We start from the raw sequence: 18,818 nt of genomic DNA, 5'->3' as shown, positions 1-18,818 counted from the left end.
ACACATAATGTCAATGAACAGTGGTTAAATTGATGGTATTTCCTTGCCATGCAACCACACTATTATAATGAAGGTAATAGCTTTGTTGAATGGTTCCTTATTCTGTAGCTGCTCGGGAGTGAAGGAGAAAGACTACAACTCCCAGAGTGGTCGTGGGCAGGCAGGAAATGACGCGCTGGTCCCCGGGCCTGCCGGCCGCCATGTTGCCGGGGTGCCGGTTATAAACAGGAGAAGAGGGCAACTTGTGTCTCTGGCTACTGTGCTGTTTTTTGCTTTAAAGTGGTGGATTTTTTAAAAAAGGAAACTGAACTGGCATTAGTTGTGTGTGGGAGTTGCTATCAGCCGGTGGCTGGGAATGAGCTGATGAGGGGCAGTTAGCCGGCCGGGGGGGTGGGAGGAAGGGGCTTGTGCCATCCTGGGCAGGGAGGGAGGATCGGCTGGAAGAGAAACCCGGCCCAGCCCTTCCAGTAAAACCTCATGACAAAGTATATTCCGAAATTCACCGACAAAGCGACTGAATCAAAAGAAGGAGATCGGAATCCACCCCGGGACGTTTGCGGCGGGCGGGCGGCCGGCAGGTGGTTTCCAATGTCAGTACAGAACTGCTGCCTCTGAAGGAGGCATTGCAGGAGGGAGGGCAGCGGCCTCCACACACTCTCAGCGCGCCTGGGGAAAGTCCCGGGCATCCTCACAGGTGCCAGTAAAGGCACAGGCTTGTCTTCCCCCTGCCAAACCCCTCTCAGGTCTTTAATACCGCACTCAGATCCCTTGTCATCTCTTCCTGCCTACACTGGCTGCTACGTTTACATTGTAAACGTCTCCAAGATGACTTCTGCACCTAGTGATAAGGTAGGCATTTCTGTTCACAGTTCTCACTTGGTGGACTAATTGTGACAGTTTTTTTCTTCACATATCTCAATTTGCTCTAATACTTTTGGAATTGTTCAGCAGCTGTTGGGAGAAATCATATTGCATGTTTGATGTTGTGAACACTGTCAATTAGTCTGCGACAGTGGCTGGACAGGACCGTGGGTTTAATTACAAGGACGTGAAGCTTGTGGCAGAAGCTGAAAACAATAGCTTTCATCGCTCCGTGTTCAGCCATGCAAATTTGAAATTGATCTGATCTGAGTGGTACCAAAAGGGGCAGTAGTTGGGTTAATGAGAGATGGTGGTAATGTGGAACTGAATGATGAGGGGCATGGGCGATCTTGGATTGTTTAGATGGAAGATAGAGGATGATGTTTCTGAAAAGGTTGTTCGGGGGAGATATTATGTTGGTAGGTTTGAAAGGGAGGAAGAAATTACCTGAGCAGAGGAAGTCATTATAAAAAGGAATGAACATGGGAAGTTGGATTGTCTTTAATTTAGGGGGAAAGAAGTCAATGGAGTAAGGACTGATCCCATGAAAGATGAAAAACTCGGGTGATAGGAGAGAATTTAGAGCGCTAGAATTTGGATGGAGATACGGCTTAGTGGGGAGGGAAGCAGCCTGCTACTGATTGATATATTTCTCAGTGAAACAGCATCCACGAGCTCCTGCCACTAGTTAGAGGGCAGAGTGGCCTCTGGTGGCAGAGTGGTTAGCACTGTTGCCTCACAGCGCCAGGGACCTGGGATTGATTTCGGCCTTGAGTGTCTGTGGAGTTTCTGCAGGGTGTTTGATTTTCTCCCATACTCCAAAGATGTGTGGATTAGGTGAATTGGCCACGCTAAATTGCCCCTTAGTGTCAGGGAGACTAGCAGGGTAAATACATGAGTTTACAGAGGTAGGACCTGGGTTATATTGTTGTCAGTACAGGCTGTTTAGGCCAAAGACCACCTCCTGTGCTGTAGGGACTCTTTGATAGAGGGGAAAGTGGTGCAAGCAGTTGCTGATAGTAGTGAAAAGAAGTAACTTGTAATTTCAGTTAATCCTAGTGCAGATGGCATTTTTGGCAAAGGAATTAGTTTAATTTGATCTAGAGCATCTGGACATAGATAATTAAACCAGTTCTACACTGCATTCCAGACTTTATTCCTTGAATTTGAGAACACAGATTGAGATGGGGGCAGGGGATTGCGATGGGTAGGAAGGAGTGGTTAGCCCATTTGGCTGGATTGCTAACACGTGGATCAGTTAAGACCAGCAGGCAAAAAAACCGGTGTGATAGGGGAGGAAAGGAATAAAACATTAATGAATTCAGGTCTGCCTTGGAAGTATATGCATGTGAATGGGCACAGCACATTTTCAAGTTGGGGATGGCAATGGTTTAGTGCAACAAGTTGCATTTGTAGTCAGAAGACAAGGTGGTGAAACCTAGCTGTACCTCACCACAACTCTCTTGGATACTTTACAGCCACTAAGTGATCTGATTGCTTGTCCAAAACTAGATGAGCATTAGTTATTGGTGAGACCGTAGCCATAATCCTCAGTCCCTGCCACAAACTCTGTTCCTTTACTGTTGATTCTATCCATTTCCCTGGCAACTGCCTGAGATGGAACTGGAGCCTTTGCAACCTTTGTTATTCTTGATCTTGCAATGAACTTCCAACCTGTCATCCTTGCAGTCACTAGAATGACCTAGTTCTATTTTCACAATGTCGCTGACCAGTCTGTGCCTCAGCTCATCTGCGCTGAAACCCTCATCCGTGCCTTTGTTATTTCCAGACCTGATTGATTTTTAACGGATTCCTGGTTGCTTTCTCTCGTTCTATCCCCATGAACTTGAGGTCATTGAGAACTTTGCAGCTAATCACATCACATTGTTTCCCCATCACCCTGTCCTCACTGCCATCCAAAATATCTGCATTCCTTGAGCATTCCTCGTTTTAATTGCTACATCATTGGTGGCCATGCATTGTGTACAAGTTTAGTCTCCTTACCTAAGGAAGCCATGAGAAGGAGATGCTGGCATTGGACTGGGGTGGGCACAGTAAGCAGTCTCATAACACCAGGTTAAAGTCCAATGGGTTTATTTGGAATCATGAGCTTTTGGCGTGCCGATCGCCTGATGAAGGAGCACTGCTTTAAAAGTTTGTGATTCCGAATAAGCCTGTTGGACTTTAACCAGATGTTGTGAGGCTTCTTACTGTACCTAAGGAAGGATATTTATTTGCAACAGAAGGAGTACAACAAAGGCCCACCAGATTGATTCCTGGGACAACAGGATTGTTCTGTGAGGAGATAGAGGAGACTGGGCCTGTTTCTCTATGACTTAAAAGAATGAGAAGTGATTCATTGAAGTGTACAAAATTCTTACAGGGGCTTAACAGAATGGATGCAGGAAGGATGTTTCCCCTGGTTGCTAGGGATGAGGAGAGGGGACACAGTTTCAGAATAAGTGGCAAACCATTTAGGACTGAGATAAGAAGGAATTTCTTCATTTGGAGAATAGTGAATCTTTGGAATTCCCTGCCCCAGTGGCTGTGGAGGCTCAGTCATTCAGTATGTTCAAGGCATCAGAGATTTCTAGATATTAAAGGCATTAAGTTTGTATGTTCTCCCTGTGAATGTGTGGGTTTGAGCCGAGTGCTGTAGTTTCCCCTCATTCCAAAGACATGCAGGTTAGGTTGATAGGCTATGCTAAATTACCCCTTAGTATCAGGGGGATGAGCAGGGTAAATGTGGGGTTGTAGGTCTAGGGCCTGGGTGGGACTGTTCTTGGTGCAGACTTGATGGGCCAAATGGCCACCTCCTGCACTGTAGGGATTTTATGAATTCTATGGTTCTATAATTGAGGAATAATGGGGGTGGTGCAGGAAAATATTGTTGAGGTAGTAGATTGGCCATGATCTAGTTGAATGGCAGAGTAGGCTGGAGGGGCTGAAGAGCCTCCTGTTTCTGTTTCTTGTGGCCTGAAATAGTCCAAAATTGTTATTGCTGAAACACACTCTTATTTATAATCATTGGTTTCCTTGTAGCTGGATTTGATTGTGGATCAGTATCATATATGTAACTTGAATGGATCTACCAGTTTGCTCAAAATTGATTCTTTTGGAGGAATTGTGTATTGGCTCAGATGCGCATGTTGTGCTGTTTCTCTAACTTGATTATGTAGGTCAGGGAAGAGATGTTGAAAAGGACTGTCATTGTGGTGTTGTCTACTTCAAGCAATAGCTGAACATGTAGTGTGGAAAGCAAATGCTGCTTTATAGCATTGTCAGAAAAAGCTACTACCACATTGATTGTGAACAATCTGATGAGATGGCAGTTGGCCAGATTGGATCTATGTTGCTTTTTGTGGACAATTTTCTGCATTTGTCTGGTAGATGCCTGTTGTAGCTGTACAGGAGCAGGTTGGCTTGAAGTGTGGCTAGTTCTGGATCACAAGTATTCAATATTGTTGCTGGGATTTTATATCCAGTGCTGTCAACTGTTTTTTAATTCCACTTGATCTGTTGGCATCAATTTATCTTTTGATTTGTGGGTGGCAGTATGGGACTTTTATGAGCAAGATATTCAGTTTCTGAAAAGATTAAGAGAAACCCCAAGATAATCAGTTACCAATAGCACTGCTATGGCAACAGAGGGATCACACATTGGTGTTGTGAAAACAAAGGGGGAAAACAATTTATAGCCTAAAGCATTGAATGCTACCCCCTATGAAGAATAAAAAACATTCCATAGAATAGATTTTCAGTTTGCTTAACTTTGAGCCAAGTTAAATCTAGCAACTTTTTTTTAAAAAATGCTTTCTTGAATGTTTGGCTTCTGTATAGTTAAATGTTAGAAGGTTGTGTTTTGAAAATGTTTTTCCAGAAATACACCAGCATTGGGAGAGTGTAAAGAGGAGGGTTAGAGCTCCGTTTTGTTCTGTACTCATCATAATTCAAAGTATATTATGTGTGGAGTGCTTAAAAAGAAATATTGACATAGCTGTAAGTGGTTAAATACTTTTGCTGTACATTGCTGACAAATTTCAAATCAGGAAGGAGTTGCTGAGACTATACGTGATTCTTTACAAAAATTAATTAGCAAGTGCCTACTTGAAATGGTAAGATCTCTGTTTTAATAGATTTCATGATGGTGTCTGCTGCTCCTCTTGTCTTCAACAATAAATTGGAGTCCATTTATCTCAATTCAGCGTGTGGTTTACTTTTAACTACCTTCTGAAATAGCCAAGCAAGTCACTTAGTTGTGTCAAATCATGACAGATAGTGAAATAAGATTAAATTGGATGGTCCACCTGATACGAACTTGGGCACCGGAAATGACAAAGACAACCCTGCTAACCCTCACTAACATCTGGGAACTTCTGCCAAAATTGGGAGAGCAGTCGCACATACTAGTCAAACATCTGCTGGAGTCATACTCACTGCATCTCATTGAATCATAGCTAACAGCCAATCTCCCAGATATCACTATCCCTGGATATGCCCTGTATCACTAGCAGGACAGCCAACCAATGGTATACAGTCAGGAAGGAGTGGCTCTGGGACTCCTTAAGATTGATTCTGATCCCCATGAAGAGTAATGGGATTAGATCAAACATGGTCTAGAAAACATCCCACTGATTACCACCTACTGCCATCTCAATTAATGAAATGGTACTCCTCCATGTTGAACATGACTTGGAAGAAGCACTGAGGGTAGCAAGGATAGAGAATATACTCTGGATGGGGTAGCTTCAATATTCATCAGCAAAAGTGGGCTTGGTTGCATTGCCACTAACAGACTGAGCTAGCCATGTTCTGAAGAGCATATCTGTCAGTCTGACCCTGTGATAGGGAGTGAGAAGGTCAAGAAGAGGGAAAAACCTACTTGACCTTGTGCTCACTAATCTACCTGTTTCAGATGCATCAGTCCATGACGCTATTGGAATGAGTGACCATCACAGCCCATGTGGAATTTAAATTCTGTTTTCAGATTGCAGACATGCTGCATTGTACTGTGTGACACTATCACTGTGCTAAATAGAATGGATTCAGATCAGATCTGGCACTTCAACTGTGCATTCAAGAGACACTGTGGATTGTTGTCAGCATCAATAGAATTACCTCATGGCCTAGAATATCTCTCACTCTGCCATTATCATCAAGTCTGGGGACCAACCAAGGAACTATAGAAGTGTGCCAAGAGGTACAGCAGGTATATCTAAATAGATACCAACCTGATGAAACCACAGTGAAAGGCTATATGCATGCTAAAGCAAAATGCTTTAGATAAAGCTAAGTAATCTCAACCAATCAAATTGGAAGCTCTTCAATCCTGTCACATCCAGTCATGAATAGTGTTGGACAATTGAAACAAATAACTGGAGGAAAAGGCTTTACAAACATCCCTATCCACAATGGTCAGAAGCAAGCTCAGCATACTTACTATTTACAGTTTATATCGATGATTTGGAGTTGGTGACCAGTGTCAGTTTGCAGGTGGCACTGAGTGATAGAGCAAAGTGTGCAGAGGACACTGAAAGTTTGCAGAAAAATATACTGAGTGGCCAAGGGAATGTCAGATGGAGTACAATGTTGATAAATGTGGGGTCATCTGTTTTAGTAGGAATTACAGCAAAATGGACTATTATTTAAATGGTTAAAAAATTGCAGCATGCTGCTGTGCAGAGGGACCCAGGTGTCCTTGTGTAAGAATCACAAAAAGTTGGTTTGCAGGTGCAGCAGGTAATTAAGAAGGAAAATGGAATTTTGTCCTTCGTTGCTAGAGGGATGGAGTTTGAAATCGGAGGTTCTGTTGCAGCTCAGAGTGCTGGTGAGGCCACACCTGGAGTACTGTGTATAGTTTTGGTTTCCTTACTAGAGAGAGAGGGAGGATATGATATACTGGTACTGGAGGGGGTGCAAAAGAGATTCACTAGGTTAATTCCAGAATTGAGTTGATTGGCTTATGAGGAGAAACTGAGTAGGCTGGGATTATGATCATTCGAATTTATAATGTGTGGGGATAGGTAAGACAGAAGCAGGGAGGTTGTTTTCACTGTTGTGTGAAATCAGAAGTAGAGGGCATAGTCTCAAAATAAGGGGAAGCATATTTAGGACTGAGTTGAGGAACTACTTTACCCAAAGGATTGTGAATCTGTGGAATTCCCTGCCCAGTGAGTTCAGCAGTTGATGTTTTCAAGGCAAAGATGGGTTTTTGAGCAGTAGAATAATTAAGGGCTATGGTGAGCAGGTGATAAGTGGAGCTAAGTCCACAAAAAGATCAGCTGTGATCTTATTAAATGGCGGTGAAGGGGCCAGATGGCATAGCCCTGCTCCTGGTTATGTTCTTATCCTCGCTTGGAACATCCTCATTACCCTGTCATTATCACTGGGTCAAAATTCCTGGAACTCTTGCCCCTCTCCCACTTCCTAGTCTAACTCTTTTGAATTTTTTTAAAAAAAGGGCAGCCTCTCATAGGGGAATTGTCCAAAACAAATCACAAACTTAAAAACATCAAATCAAAATGCAATTAAAAGGGTCAATAATGCATCTCAGTCCTTCTGGTGCACAGTGGGCACTGAAGCCCTCGATAGTGCCCACAGAACAATGCATGCTCCCTCTCCAGGGACACCTGGCCACGAAAATAGCTACGGTAGAGGGGCAGACAGCCAAATTACACGACCCCTTGATATCTCAGCTCACCAGTGGTTTTGGTTCTTTTGGATCAACGCAGCCAGGTGAGCCAGATCTTGATCTGGGTAGGGGTGAAGAGAAGAATTAAACATGATCCTCATGTTATGATTGTGTTTGGTTGGAGCCAACAGATCATTAGCTAAAAACTTGTAATATAAAAGTAATTGAAGTATGAAGCTGTTGCTCCATGGGAATCATTTACCTTATAACATATTGCTGCCTAGTATAATGAATGCAGACCCAGTTATAAGTGAAATGCATAGATTCTTGGTTCAGCAGTGAATTTAAAAAAATGGATTGATAGCAAGACTTGAAGGCGCAGGAAATTATCTTGTGTTCTACATAATGAGGTAGATGGATAAATTGCATCTTTTTAACCAATAATCTGGGAGGAGAGTATTGTTTTGACCCATGATATCATTGGAAATGATTGCAGGTCGTTCTTTTCAACTGCATATTGTTATTGTCAAACATCATTCCACAGTAATGGTAGGATTAATCCAATGCCAATTAATTAATTCTCAAATCCCAAGAGGCTAATTAAAATTGCAACTGTTACTCTGGTCTCCTGTCAACCATGTAGTGAAGAAGAAACAACTCTCTGGTTGTCCAAGTGTGCAGTGCAGTTGAACTCAATTCAAACCCATTGCTAGATTGGCAGCAAAGGCTTTCTGCTTGATTTGCATTTCCACAAACGGCAGTTACAAACTGCTTTAATGCAAATTAGTGTAAAACCCAAGAGGAAAACAAAATAGATGGCACACATACTGTAGACTGCTGTTGGAAGTGTGAAGGATTTTGCTGAAAGAGACTTGGAAGTTTTGGCACACTCAGCACTAAACATGCCCAACCAATCCAATGCTAAATAAATCTGGAATAAAAGCTAGTATCGTTTAATCGTGTAACTACTGGATTATCATGAAAACCTAATTTGATTCAAAAATAGCCTTTCTTTTTAAAGTGAGGGAAAATTGCTGTCCTTATCCAATCTTATCTGTACATGACTACAGATCCACAGCAATGTGGAATTGTGAATTTCTTTCTAGATGGTGGTCAGAGTCTGGAACTCACCAATGGAAAGGGTGATTGGGGTAGAAACCCTAATTGCATTTTAAAAAGCAGCTGGACTGTATGCACTGCAAGTTCCATAACCTACAAGGCAAGACTGAATAGCTCTCTTTCCATCAGCACAGTACTATGGCCTCCTTCTCCTCCTAACTTTTACTTTTTGAAATTGCCCAGCAAACCACTCCATTGATACAAAACCGTTACACTGAAATGATAAAAATAAAGCCACTTAGGCATTGGATTCCAACACAATAAAGGCATCTTCAGTCCATTTGTCCCACAAAGAGATCTGCATTTAATATTCAAGACTTGAGGCAAATTTGGGAGAGCAGTCCCATAGAAACTTGTGATAAATTAGTTCTCTTCCATGTTGAACACCACCTAGAAGAAGTACTCAGTATAACAAGGGCTGTCAGAATGTTATCTAGCAGCTAAAAATTATTTTTCAAGGTAAAATTTAAATTAATGTTGAAACTCTGTCACACTTGTCGTTGATAGAAGGTGTCTGTCATGGTTCAGATTAGAAACTCGTGTTTTACGAAGGCTGTGTGAATCATAAGTTTTGTATTTTGAATTTGGCTCGGATAAGGATGAGATGTTTCATTTCAAGTATGATCAAGTGATCCATTATGGAGCTTTTTATCAAACAAAGTTTATCTAAAAATATAGTGAAGATGTATAGAAAAGTTCTCGTTAATTTTCTATTAATTACAACAATGGTAATGTATAATCCTTAATGAATATATAGGCTGTCCCAATCAAAACTAAAACTTCCCTTATACAAAAGACTCTCTTCACCGACTAATGCTCGCACGATACTGGGATTGAGGTCATTAGTTGAATTCTGCAGTCAAATGCTTAAGACTGAGAACAGTTTGAAGACAAGACAGCTTCCCAGAAATACCAGAGACACTCTGGTCCAGCCCCCAACAACAGCAGGTTTTCATCCCTCAGGAAAATCAGGTCTTGTTTTCAGCTAACCAACAGAATTTTCAAAACAACAGGGGGAGAGAAAACACTTCTTTTATAGTCTGCTGTCCCTTCTAAAACTCAACTCAAACCTGCAGCTCCAAACTGAAAATGAAATCTGTCACCTGAGCTGCACACCATTTTTTTTCTCCTCCCAACAACGACACCACCTTAGGACTTGGGCATGAATTTTTAAAAACTCTTAAAGGTATACCAGTATCACATGTCCTTGAGAGGTTTTATGAAACTGGGTTCCCCAAAGCTTTTCCTTAATCAGTGAGTGATACATTAAAAACATGTCATGCTTGTACATAGAATCAGCAGCTTCTGACTACAGAATTAACCAACAAGTAGACTTGAACTAATGGTAAAAAGGAAGTGCATAGTTTTAGCACCGTAAACATGGAGCTGAGGTGATGAGATTTCTCCTTTTTGGTTGTATCCAGTGGGTTGACTGTGCAACTCTAAAGAGAAATTAGAGTTTCACGAGCAGCATAGTCTCTCAATTTAAAAAGTTAGCCATTTGGAAGACTGGAAGTCTTATTTGTACATGCTGGTACTTTAATAGGTAATCCAAATATGCCAGTCGGAAGCTACAATGCCATAATCGTTTATTCTGATACATTACAATTTAAATAAATTCATCTGTATTCAGTGTTGGTGTTCTGTTGCAACTGCAATAGGGATTTTGCTTTGCAACACAAGCATGATTTTAGTGAAAAGGACGTGAGTTATCCCATCCTTTTTCTGGAAAAGTTGCTATGGTAATGCACAGGGACTATGTTGTCTGACTTGTAAGCAGGGCATCTGTGTTTTATGAGGGGCAAAAAAAAACTAAATTTGACTTGGCTTGAAATATTTACAGGTATTCTGGGAATTGCATTTTGTGTTTTCAGTTTATACATGGCTTCACTATGAATGACCAAGTTTCCTCTGCATTTTCAGAACTTTGTATACTTTCTTGCTGTTATTGGGATTTTGTTTTGGTCCAGTTGACTATAACAAATGCAGTGCTGTTTCTTTTTCTGAGCCTTTCAAGATACCTTACTTAGCCTTCCCGCCTCCTGTAATTTATTGACTAAACAAGGAGGGAGGCTCTCTATAGCCTTTCTCTTTACATTTATATAATAAGATATAGAAACTGGTGCATTGTCACATCTCTCCCTCAATGTCAGCAAAACAAAGGAGATGGTTATCGAGTTCAGGAAGCATAGTGGACAACATGTTCCTGTTTACATCAATGGGACGAAGTAGAAATAGTCAAAAGCTTCAAGTTTTAGGTGTCTAGATCACCAACAACCTGTCCTTGTCCTTCCATGCTGACACTATAGTAAAGAAAGCCCACCAATGCCTCTACTTTCTCAGAAGACTAAGGAAATTTGGCGTGTCTGCTATAACTCTCTCTAACTTTTACAGGTGCACCATGGAAAACATTCTTTCTTTTTGGTTGTGCCACAGTGTGGTATGGCTCCTACTCTGTCCAAGTTCGTAAGAAACTACAAAGGGTTGTGAACAAAGCCTGGTCCATCACTCAACCCAGCCTCCTACCTGTTGACGTTGTCTACACTTCCCACTGCCTCAGAAAAAGCCAGCATAATTAAGGACCACACACAGCCCGGACACACCATCTTCTTCCATCAGGAAAAAGATACAAAATTCTAAGGGCACATACCAACAGACTCAAGAACAGCTTCTTCCCTGCTGCTACCAGATTTTTGAATGGACCTACCTTGCATTAAGTGGGCCTTTTTCTATACTCTAGCTATGACACTAACATTTCTTCACACTCTTGTTTCCTTCTCTTTGTATGGTATACTTTGTCTGTATAACACACAAGAAACAATATTTTTCATTTTTATACTAATATGTGTGCCAATAATAAATCTAATCCAAATCAAATATACTTATTTTCTCTCTCCTCTGACCTTGTTCTGAAGACTGATTTTGGCAAGTGCTCACTGACACTTCGCATTTTTCACAGGTAGACCATTATTCAAATAATGTCAGTGCGTCAACAGGTAAATTAACCACATCATGCAAACTAAGTCCCATTAGAATGCATACGGATTGTTTTTATAACCTGAAGCTTCTGGCTAGAAGAGATGATTTTCATGTTTTAAATTTTAAAGTCGTGGGGAGAGACTGCTTTTACATTGAAAGTGTTGAACCCCTCATCAAAATGAGCTTTAAGCAGATTGATTAAAGGGGTCAAGTTGTTTCTTGTATTCAGGACAGCATCAAGACTTCTTTTCTTCTCTCTTTGCTCCAAGTTTATTTACTCCCAACCCACCAATGAAATTCTTCTGTTGGACTGAAATATTTTATAAAACAATTCAAAGTTATCCATACATGTAGCATTGAGATTGCCAAACTAAGTATGGTGCCTTTGATTTTTGTCCATCAATAATTGAAAATGCAAAAGCTATCTACAGTTCAGACTTTACTACCCACACGAAGGAGTACGCAATGAAACTCCCATACTGTTAGCCAAGACACTGTTTCACCTTGGGTATAAGCCGTAAAGAATATGTTCTAACCCATTGCAGCATTCCATCTTGGTTTGTCTGTGCTAGGTGTATGCTTGCACAAGTAATGGAAAAAGGGGGTTGATGTTGTTATTAATTAAAATGCTAGCTGTGTTTCTCCATTTATTGCTGCTGACATTTTTCACTCAATGTGTAATTGTGTTCCAGTCTGTGAGAGTATCCCTTGTCTGGCTATAACAGATGGTACTGCAGGGTCCAGTGGAATAGGCTCTGACTTTGCTTGAACCTATTGTTCCCAGATATTTTGCTTTTGTGGCTGTCTGTAGTCACTGGCACCAGTCAGTTGCTTGGCTCTGTAACTTTTTAAAATCTTTTTCTTGTATTTCTCTTTTTGTTAGTATATCATCCTCTTTGTACTCTCTTCTAAGGTTCGAGTTACAATAAAAGTGGGAGGAACTGAATGGCACTATCTTTAAAGTTTGACTGGTACTCTTCAAGAGGTTATATATTTGGAAAGTCCCCTTTTGTGAAGTAGCACTTTCCTGGGTATTTTCAAACTGACACCACTAGCCAAAAAATGTTCTGAAAAACGAGGTTGACTGGTGCTGATGATAATTCCTGAATTTCTATCTTAATGTAATGGTATCTAACTCCACATTGTACAGCTGGAGTACTGTGTGCAGTTTTGGTCGCCACACTTATGCAAGGATATTTTGGCCTTGGAGGGAGTGCAGAGGAGGTTTACTAGGCTGATACCGGAGTTGAGGGGGTTGAGCTATGAGAGGCTGAATAAACTAGGCTTGTACTCGTTAGAGTTTAGAAGAATGAGGGGAGATCTCATTGAGACGTATAAGATGACGAATGGGATGGATAGGATAGAGGTGGAGAGGCTCTTCCCACTCAGAAAGGACAGTAGGACTAGGGGGCACAGCCTCAAGATAAAGGGGGGGGGGCTTAGAACAGAGTTGAGGAGGAACTTCTTCACTCAAAGGGTGGTGAATCTCTGGAATTCTCTGCCCGTTGAGGTGGTGGAGGCTGCCTCGCTAAATATTTTTAAGACGCGGGTTGATGGGTTTTTGAAAAGCGAGGGGATTAAGGGTTATGGGGAGAGGGCGGGAATGTGGAACTGAGACACGACAGATCAGCCATGATCTTATTGAATGGCGGGGCAGCTCGAAGGACTGGATGGCCTACTCCTGCTCCTATTTCTTATGTTCTTATGTACAGTTTTGGTTACCCCATCTTAGAAAGGATGTAGAGATTTTGTATCTTTGTTTTGTATTTGTATAGTGCCTTGTTTTGATGTTCCAAAGCACTTCACGGTCAATGAGTTACTTTCGTAGTGTTGTGCTTGCTAGATTAATTTATTACTAAGGGTTCAATGGTTGTGGCGATTCTTTTGGAGGGCAAGGGAAACATTTTGGGTAACTTAGTTTCACTAGAGGAAATGAAATTTAAGTCCTTTTAAAAGTAAAGAAAATTTTGAAGAAAGCAAGCTGTTTAACTTGTTTAATGAGCATAGAACTTGGGAAGCTTTGTTTGTGTTCAACACTTAGCAAATCCTGTGGGTGAGCCCTTTTATTTGATGAATCTAGGGAATGTATGGAATTTTTTTTGACTTAATGGCTTATCACATCCTCATGACTTACCTTGGCTTTGGAAGGTGAACATGGTGACAACAGCTATGATGCATTAGATTTTAAACTCGTAAGTAGAAAATAACATATTTCTGGCCTCTTTCTCTTCCGACACCTCTTGAGTAGACTTTCAAATTTTAAATCAGTCTGAGAAATAACTTCCAAAAATTAGCAAGGCCAAGCTCATTTAAATAGCAATTTAAACTTCAGAAGGGTTCTAGCCAATTACAGAAGGCAATTTAATGAAACCAGGTTTCCACACCACCTCCTTTGGTCCCCCTCCATGCTCTGTTAAGGAATTTCAAGGTTGTTTTGCCTCCCACACCCTCATTGAATAGTTCTTTCCAGTTAACTATCCTGAAGAACTTCCTACTGATGTCTTAAATGTACTCTTTGTTTAAATATATCCCAAGTGATTGAGTTTAATATTTTGACTTTATGTACCCTAACTACTTTGTATACCTCCATGATCCCTTATCGGGTGCCACCTTACCAATACAAGAGAAGACCAAAGAAAAGCTCTTTCTTTGGCCTTCTCTTATAAGGCAGACCTTCTATAATAAAAATAACCTGCCCTTCTCTACCCTGTCTCAGGCATTTCTATAGAAAGATAGTAAGAGCAGAAGGATGCCATTCACATCTCCCTTAATTTTTGGTGATCAAAACTGGGCACAGTACTCGAGGTGCAGTTTAAATGCTAGCTTTGTTCCGCTGCAATCCTTGGCTTTTCTGCATTCTAGTTTTGCCATTCATGTCTGTCTTGTGCCTAAGCAAGTTTTGGCATGTTCTAACAACAAATTTGACCAAGTATTTCCTGTCTGGGACTTGATGCTAAATATGTCCTATCAATGCAGAATAGCAATCAAATAAAATAAGATGTTGAGTCAACAATAGAATACATATCATGAGATCAAACTGTACTTCCTCAGAACTACATTGATATTAATCCCTAATCTCTCAGATTTGAATTCTCGGAATAACTGGTTTAAAAAAAAAATTGAAATATCAGCGAGGGTTAACAGAATGGGCTACTTTGAATTGGAACCATAAGGTGCCACTACGATGAATCGGGACTCTGTAGCTTCTTCAGGAGAAAGTACGACTAATACAACCCTACTGCAAAGGGTCTAATCAAACTAAGGAATGTATTACGGCGTGACAGGATGCCCAAATCCCAAAGGGAAACTTTGGAACAAATTATCAGAATGGTTTTCAATTTGTACACTGAAGTTATCTTAAGGCAGCATAAATAAATCCTAGACCATGTGTGGTGATTTTAGATATTAACTTTAGAGATTTTATTAAAAAAAAACATTTAAAGACACCAGGACACCTTTATGTAGTTAACAGTACTTTACATATATCTCCTAAAAAGATATTGGATTAAATGAACTTGAGATAAAATTCCCTCTTGATGACAACAATCCTTATAGATTTTCATTTCCAGCAACACCGTAATGCCCAGCTGTTCATGGGGGAAAACTCGCATGGACTCCGCTGAGGGTGGCAGCAAAATTGGTGTTCATAGATCTGGCTTGAACACAGTGTACCTGTGTGCAGGTACACAGGTACAAGCACACCTGTGCTTAACACTCTCTCCACTCACATTGTCTGTACCTTTAAGACTTGATTAGCTGTAAAAACTTTCATTCCAATCATTATTCTGTAAACTGAGTTTGTGTCTTTATATGCCCTGTTTGTGAACAGAACTCCCACTCATCTGACAAAGGAGCAGTGCTCTGAAAGCTAGTGGCATTTGCTACTAAATAAACTTGTTGGACTTTAACCTGGTGTTGTGAAACATCTTGCCCTGTTCATTACCATTTCAGCCACTTGCCTTTGCACCTCCTTTATTATATGAAAATACGACTGCTGGAAAATCTAAATCATCATGTTTTCTTCAACAGTGATTATTAATACCCTGCAGTGGTCACTAGTCATGAAATTCCTCAAATGTCAGGCTAGATATGACATAATATCTCTCCAGGGTTATTGATTGTAATTATTCCCACCGGAGGCCTGGACATTTTCTGGGCCCATGTATTTAAATTGTGGAGTGAGGATTGAACTTGCTGGCTTGCAGGTGAAAGTGCTACCATAAACCCAAACTGTGACACTTTTTTTAAAAAAAATTGTTGCTGGAAGGTGGGCACTGCTGGCTTGGCCAGCATTTGTTGCTCATCCCTAACTGCCCTTGAACTGAGTGGCTTGCTAAGGCCACTTCAGAGGGCTCTGAGAGTTGGCCACATTGCTCTGGATCTGGAATTGCGTGTAGGCCAGACCAGGTGGGACAATTGTAGGAAGTGCTTAAGTTGTTTTTAAGCATATTTTTCTGGATTTGCTGAATGTCAGCAAAATGAAGCATAAAGGAGAACATGCCTCTGTCTACATCAACAGTGTAGAAGTAGAAGGGTGAAGAGCTTCAAGTTTTTAGGTGTCCAAATCACCATACACCCCACCCCCCCCCCCCCCCCCCCCCCCAACCAACTGACGCGTTAGTTCAGAAAGCCCACCAAGCTTTTACTTAGAAGATGGAGGAAATTTGGCATGTCAGTTACAGTCCCCACCCCCCTGGTTGTATTACAGCTTGGTATGACTTCTGCTCTGCCTGATACCACAAGTAACTACAAAAGGTTGTGAATGCAGTTCAGTCCATCATGCAAACCAGCCTTCCATCCATTGACTCTGTCTACACTTCCCGCTACCTAGGCAAAGCAGCCAATGTAATTAAGGACCCCACACACCCCGAGCATTCTCTCTTTCACCACCTTCCTTTGGGGAAAAAGATACAAAAATCTGAGTTCACATACCAACCAACTCCAAGAACAGCTTCTTCCCTGCTGCTGTCAATTTTTGAATGGACTTAATCTTGCATTAAGTCACCTTTTCTCTACACCTAGCTATGACTAACACTACATTCTGCATTCTCTCATTTCCTTCTCTATGAATGGTATGCTTTGTATAGCATACAAGAAACAATACTTTTCACTGTATGTTAGTACATGTGACAATAATAAATCAAATCATGCATTTCCTAACATTATCACCCTCACTATCCTTTACCATTCAGGTGAGCCAAATAACCCTAGCCACTTCTCTTCACTACCAGTCTCTCCTTGATCACCCGCATCAAGTGCGGAGCTGGCTAGTCTAACACTTGAGGTTTTGAGATATCTTGAACCTGCAGCAATAGCTTTTCCTTAAGGTCCATCAATCTGTCTACATGAATCACATGAGTCTTGTTTTCCAGGCACAAATGCTAATTCGCTATCTTGTAGGCACACTCACACCCGCAAAGCAATAAAACAGTTTAAGGTATAACTGTTCCTAGCCCCTCCCTATGAAACTTGGAGACTTAACAGTGAGACTGCAGTCCTGACACATACTCTTGCTATTATCTACAGGTATTAACATCGTTCACTTTCTTCTCGTTAAAATCAACATCTTTTTTTCCCCCTACTCGTAGCTTTAGTAACCAAGCCACCCAAGCTTGTTGAGCAGAATTCAGAACTGATTGACACTTCCTTCATTCCTCCATTTTATCCTAAGTTCAAGAGACAGTATCAAACCACAACCTTTTAAACTTCATATTTGAAATACAATTCCTTGTAACAGCAGTGTGATGATTCAGTCTGTAACTATTACAGATTTGGATCAGAAGTGACTACAAATGGGAACAGCAACATTGCAAGTAGCCTCTCCTCACATCCATATCCCCTTCCCAGATGGAGACTGATGATAGATGTCTGCTGAAATAGAGAAATGGAAATGGAGAAAGTACAATCACTGGAAAATGTGAGGGTGAGACTTGAGTGTTGGTGACAATAAAGGTGCAGTATTAGGGAATGCCAGGTTAGAGAAGGACCTGTTGGGTGGACAGTATCAGAAAATGAATAGAGAAAGGAATGGCAATGGCATGCAGTGCAGTAATGAATAGAAAGAGATGCCTACAGCCTCTCAGATTATGGCTAATTGTGGGTGGACTGTATGTGAATAGTAGCAATGTTTGCTGCATTATTACAGTAACTACACTCATTGGCCATAAAGCACTTTTGAGAGTATGATGATCATGAAAGGTGCCCTGTTAATGCAAATCTGTCTTTTAACAAGGCAAGAAATTTCTGAATCTTTCGCTGTAAGCTTGACTGTTCATTCAGCTACCACTGCTGCTTTCTCGCTTTTTGTTAACCTACAATCCTGTAGTTTCTCACCCATCTCTTTGCATGGTCTCTTCAAGCTCACTTTGTTCACGAAATGTATCCCCTGTTTCTTTAATCTCATGTTAGTTAACATCTAGTTAACTCCACTTTCTCCCCCACAAACATGCCTTTATCCACTTAGGCTCCATATTCTGGAATTCCTGTCATTAATTACTCGAACATTTCACTTCCCTCTCCGTATTTAAGACCCTCCTTAAAACTACTAATTTGATTAAGTATCACTTTGTCTCTGAAGAATTATGGTAAAGATTTTTTTGTTGAATGGTGCTATATAAATGCTAATTAATGTTGGAATTTCTTTATTTGCTTGGTAACTGTTTGAATTCCGTTCCAATCAGTTATTTGAACCATCTTGATATTTGAGTACCTTTTAGTATCTGCCCTTTCAACACCTTAAGGCAACCAAATTCACTGATCCAAACAATCTTTCTTCAATCTGTTCCTATCTTAAATAGCTTTTACATACTTTTAGACTTGCTCCCTGTTATCATTGAAAGGATCAAGAAGCTTCATGGTTGACAGTAAAAAAAAACAACTGTAAAGCATCCTTTATGCTTCTAGCAGAACTCTATAGGAACTATTAATATTTAATGGCTGCTGTTAGCCCTTCCTGTAAAAGTTGAATTAGCATATACATTGTCACTTGTACATTTCTCAAGATATCTTTGTGTGGCTAACGATGCCACAGTTCATTTAATTTTTTTGGGAAAACATTCAGTATACAGTGCTTAGGACACATTTCTTTGATCACAAATACTTTACTCCCCCAGGATTTCCTTCACATTTCTTGTAGAAATGCATGTCAGTGTCTTAGGTGGTTGGTTGATTAGTTGCCATTGAGACAAATGTCAGGTTACTTAACCATTGTGGTGGTTGATGATGATGA

The 18,818-nt window shown here is 40.8% G+C and overlaps 2 protein-coding genes across 2 annotated transcripts in view; one reads left to right on the top strand and one right to left on the bottom strand.

The window, feature by feature from the left end:
- snrnp35 (small nuclear ribonucleoprotein 35 (U11/U12)) overlaps positions 1-18,818 on the bottom strand; it is a 92,011-nt gene that overhangs the window by 15,105 nt on the left and 58,088 nt on the right. The window lies entirely within an intron of this gene.
- The window catches only part of LOC145342174 (ubiquitin-like protein 3), a 33,093-nt gene continuing 14,496 nt past the window's right edge, over positions 222-18,818 (top strand). Inside the window, exon 1 of the mRNA XM_080187488.1 lies at positions 222-849. Coding sequence (XP_080043614.1) covers positions 826-849 — 24 coding nt within the window. The 5' untranslated portion in view covers positions 222-825. The remainder of the gene's footprint in view (positions 850-18,818) is intronic.

The sequence above is a fragment of the Carcharhinus amblyrhynchos genome, chromosome 4 (assembly GCF_965287045.1).
Source record: "Carcharhinus amblyrhynchos chromosome 4, sCarAmb.v2.hapA, whole genome shotgun sequence".
Lineage (NCBI taxonomy): Eukaryota > Metazoa > Chordata > Chondrichthyes > Carcharhiniformes > Carcharhinidae > Carcharhinus > Carcharhinus amblyrhynchos.
The sequence above is the reverse complement of the archived record's forward strand: the minus strand, read 5'-3'. Positions and strand labels throughout refer to the sequence as shown.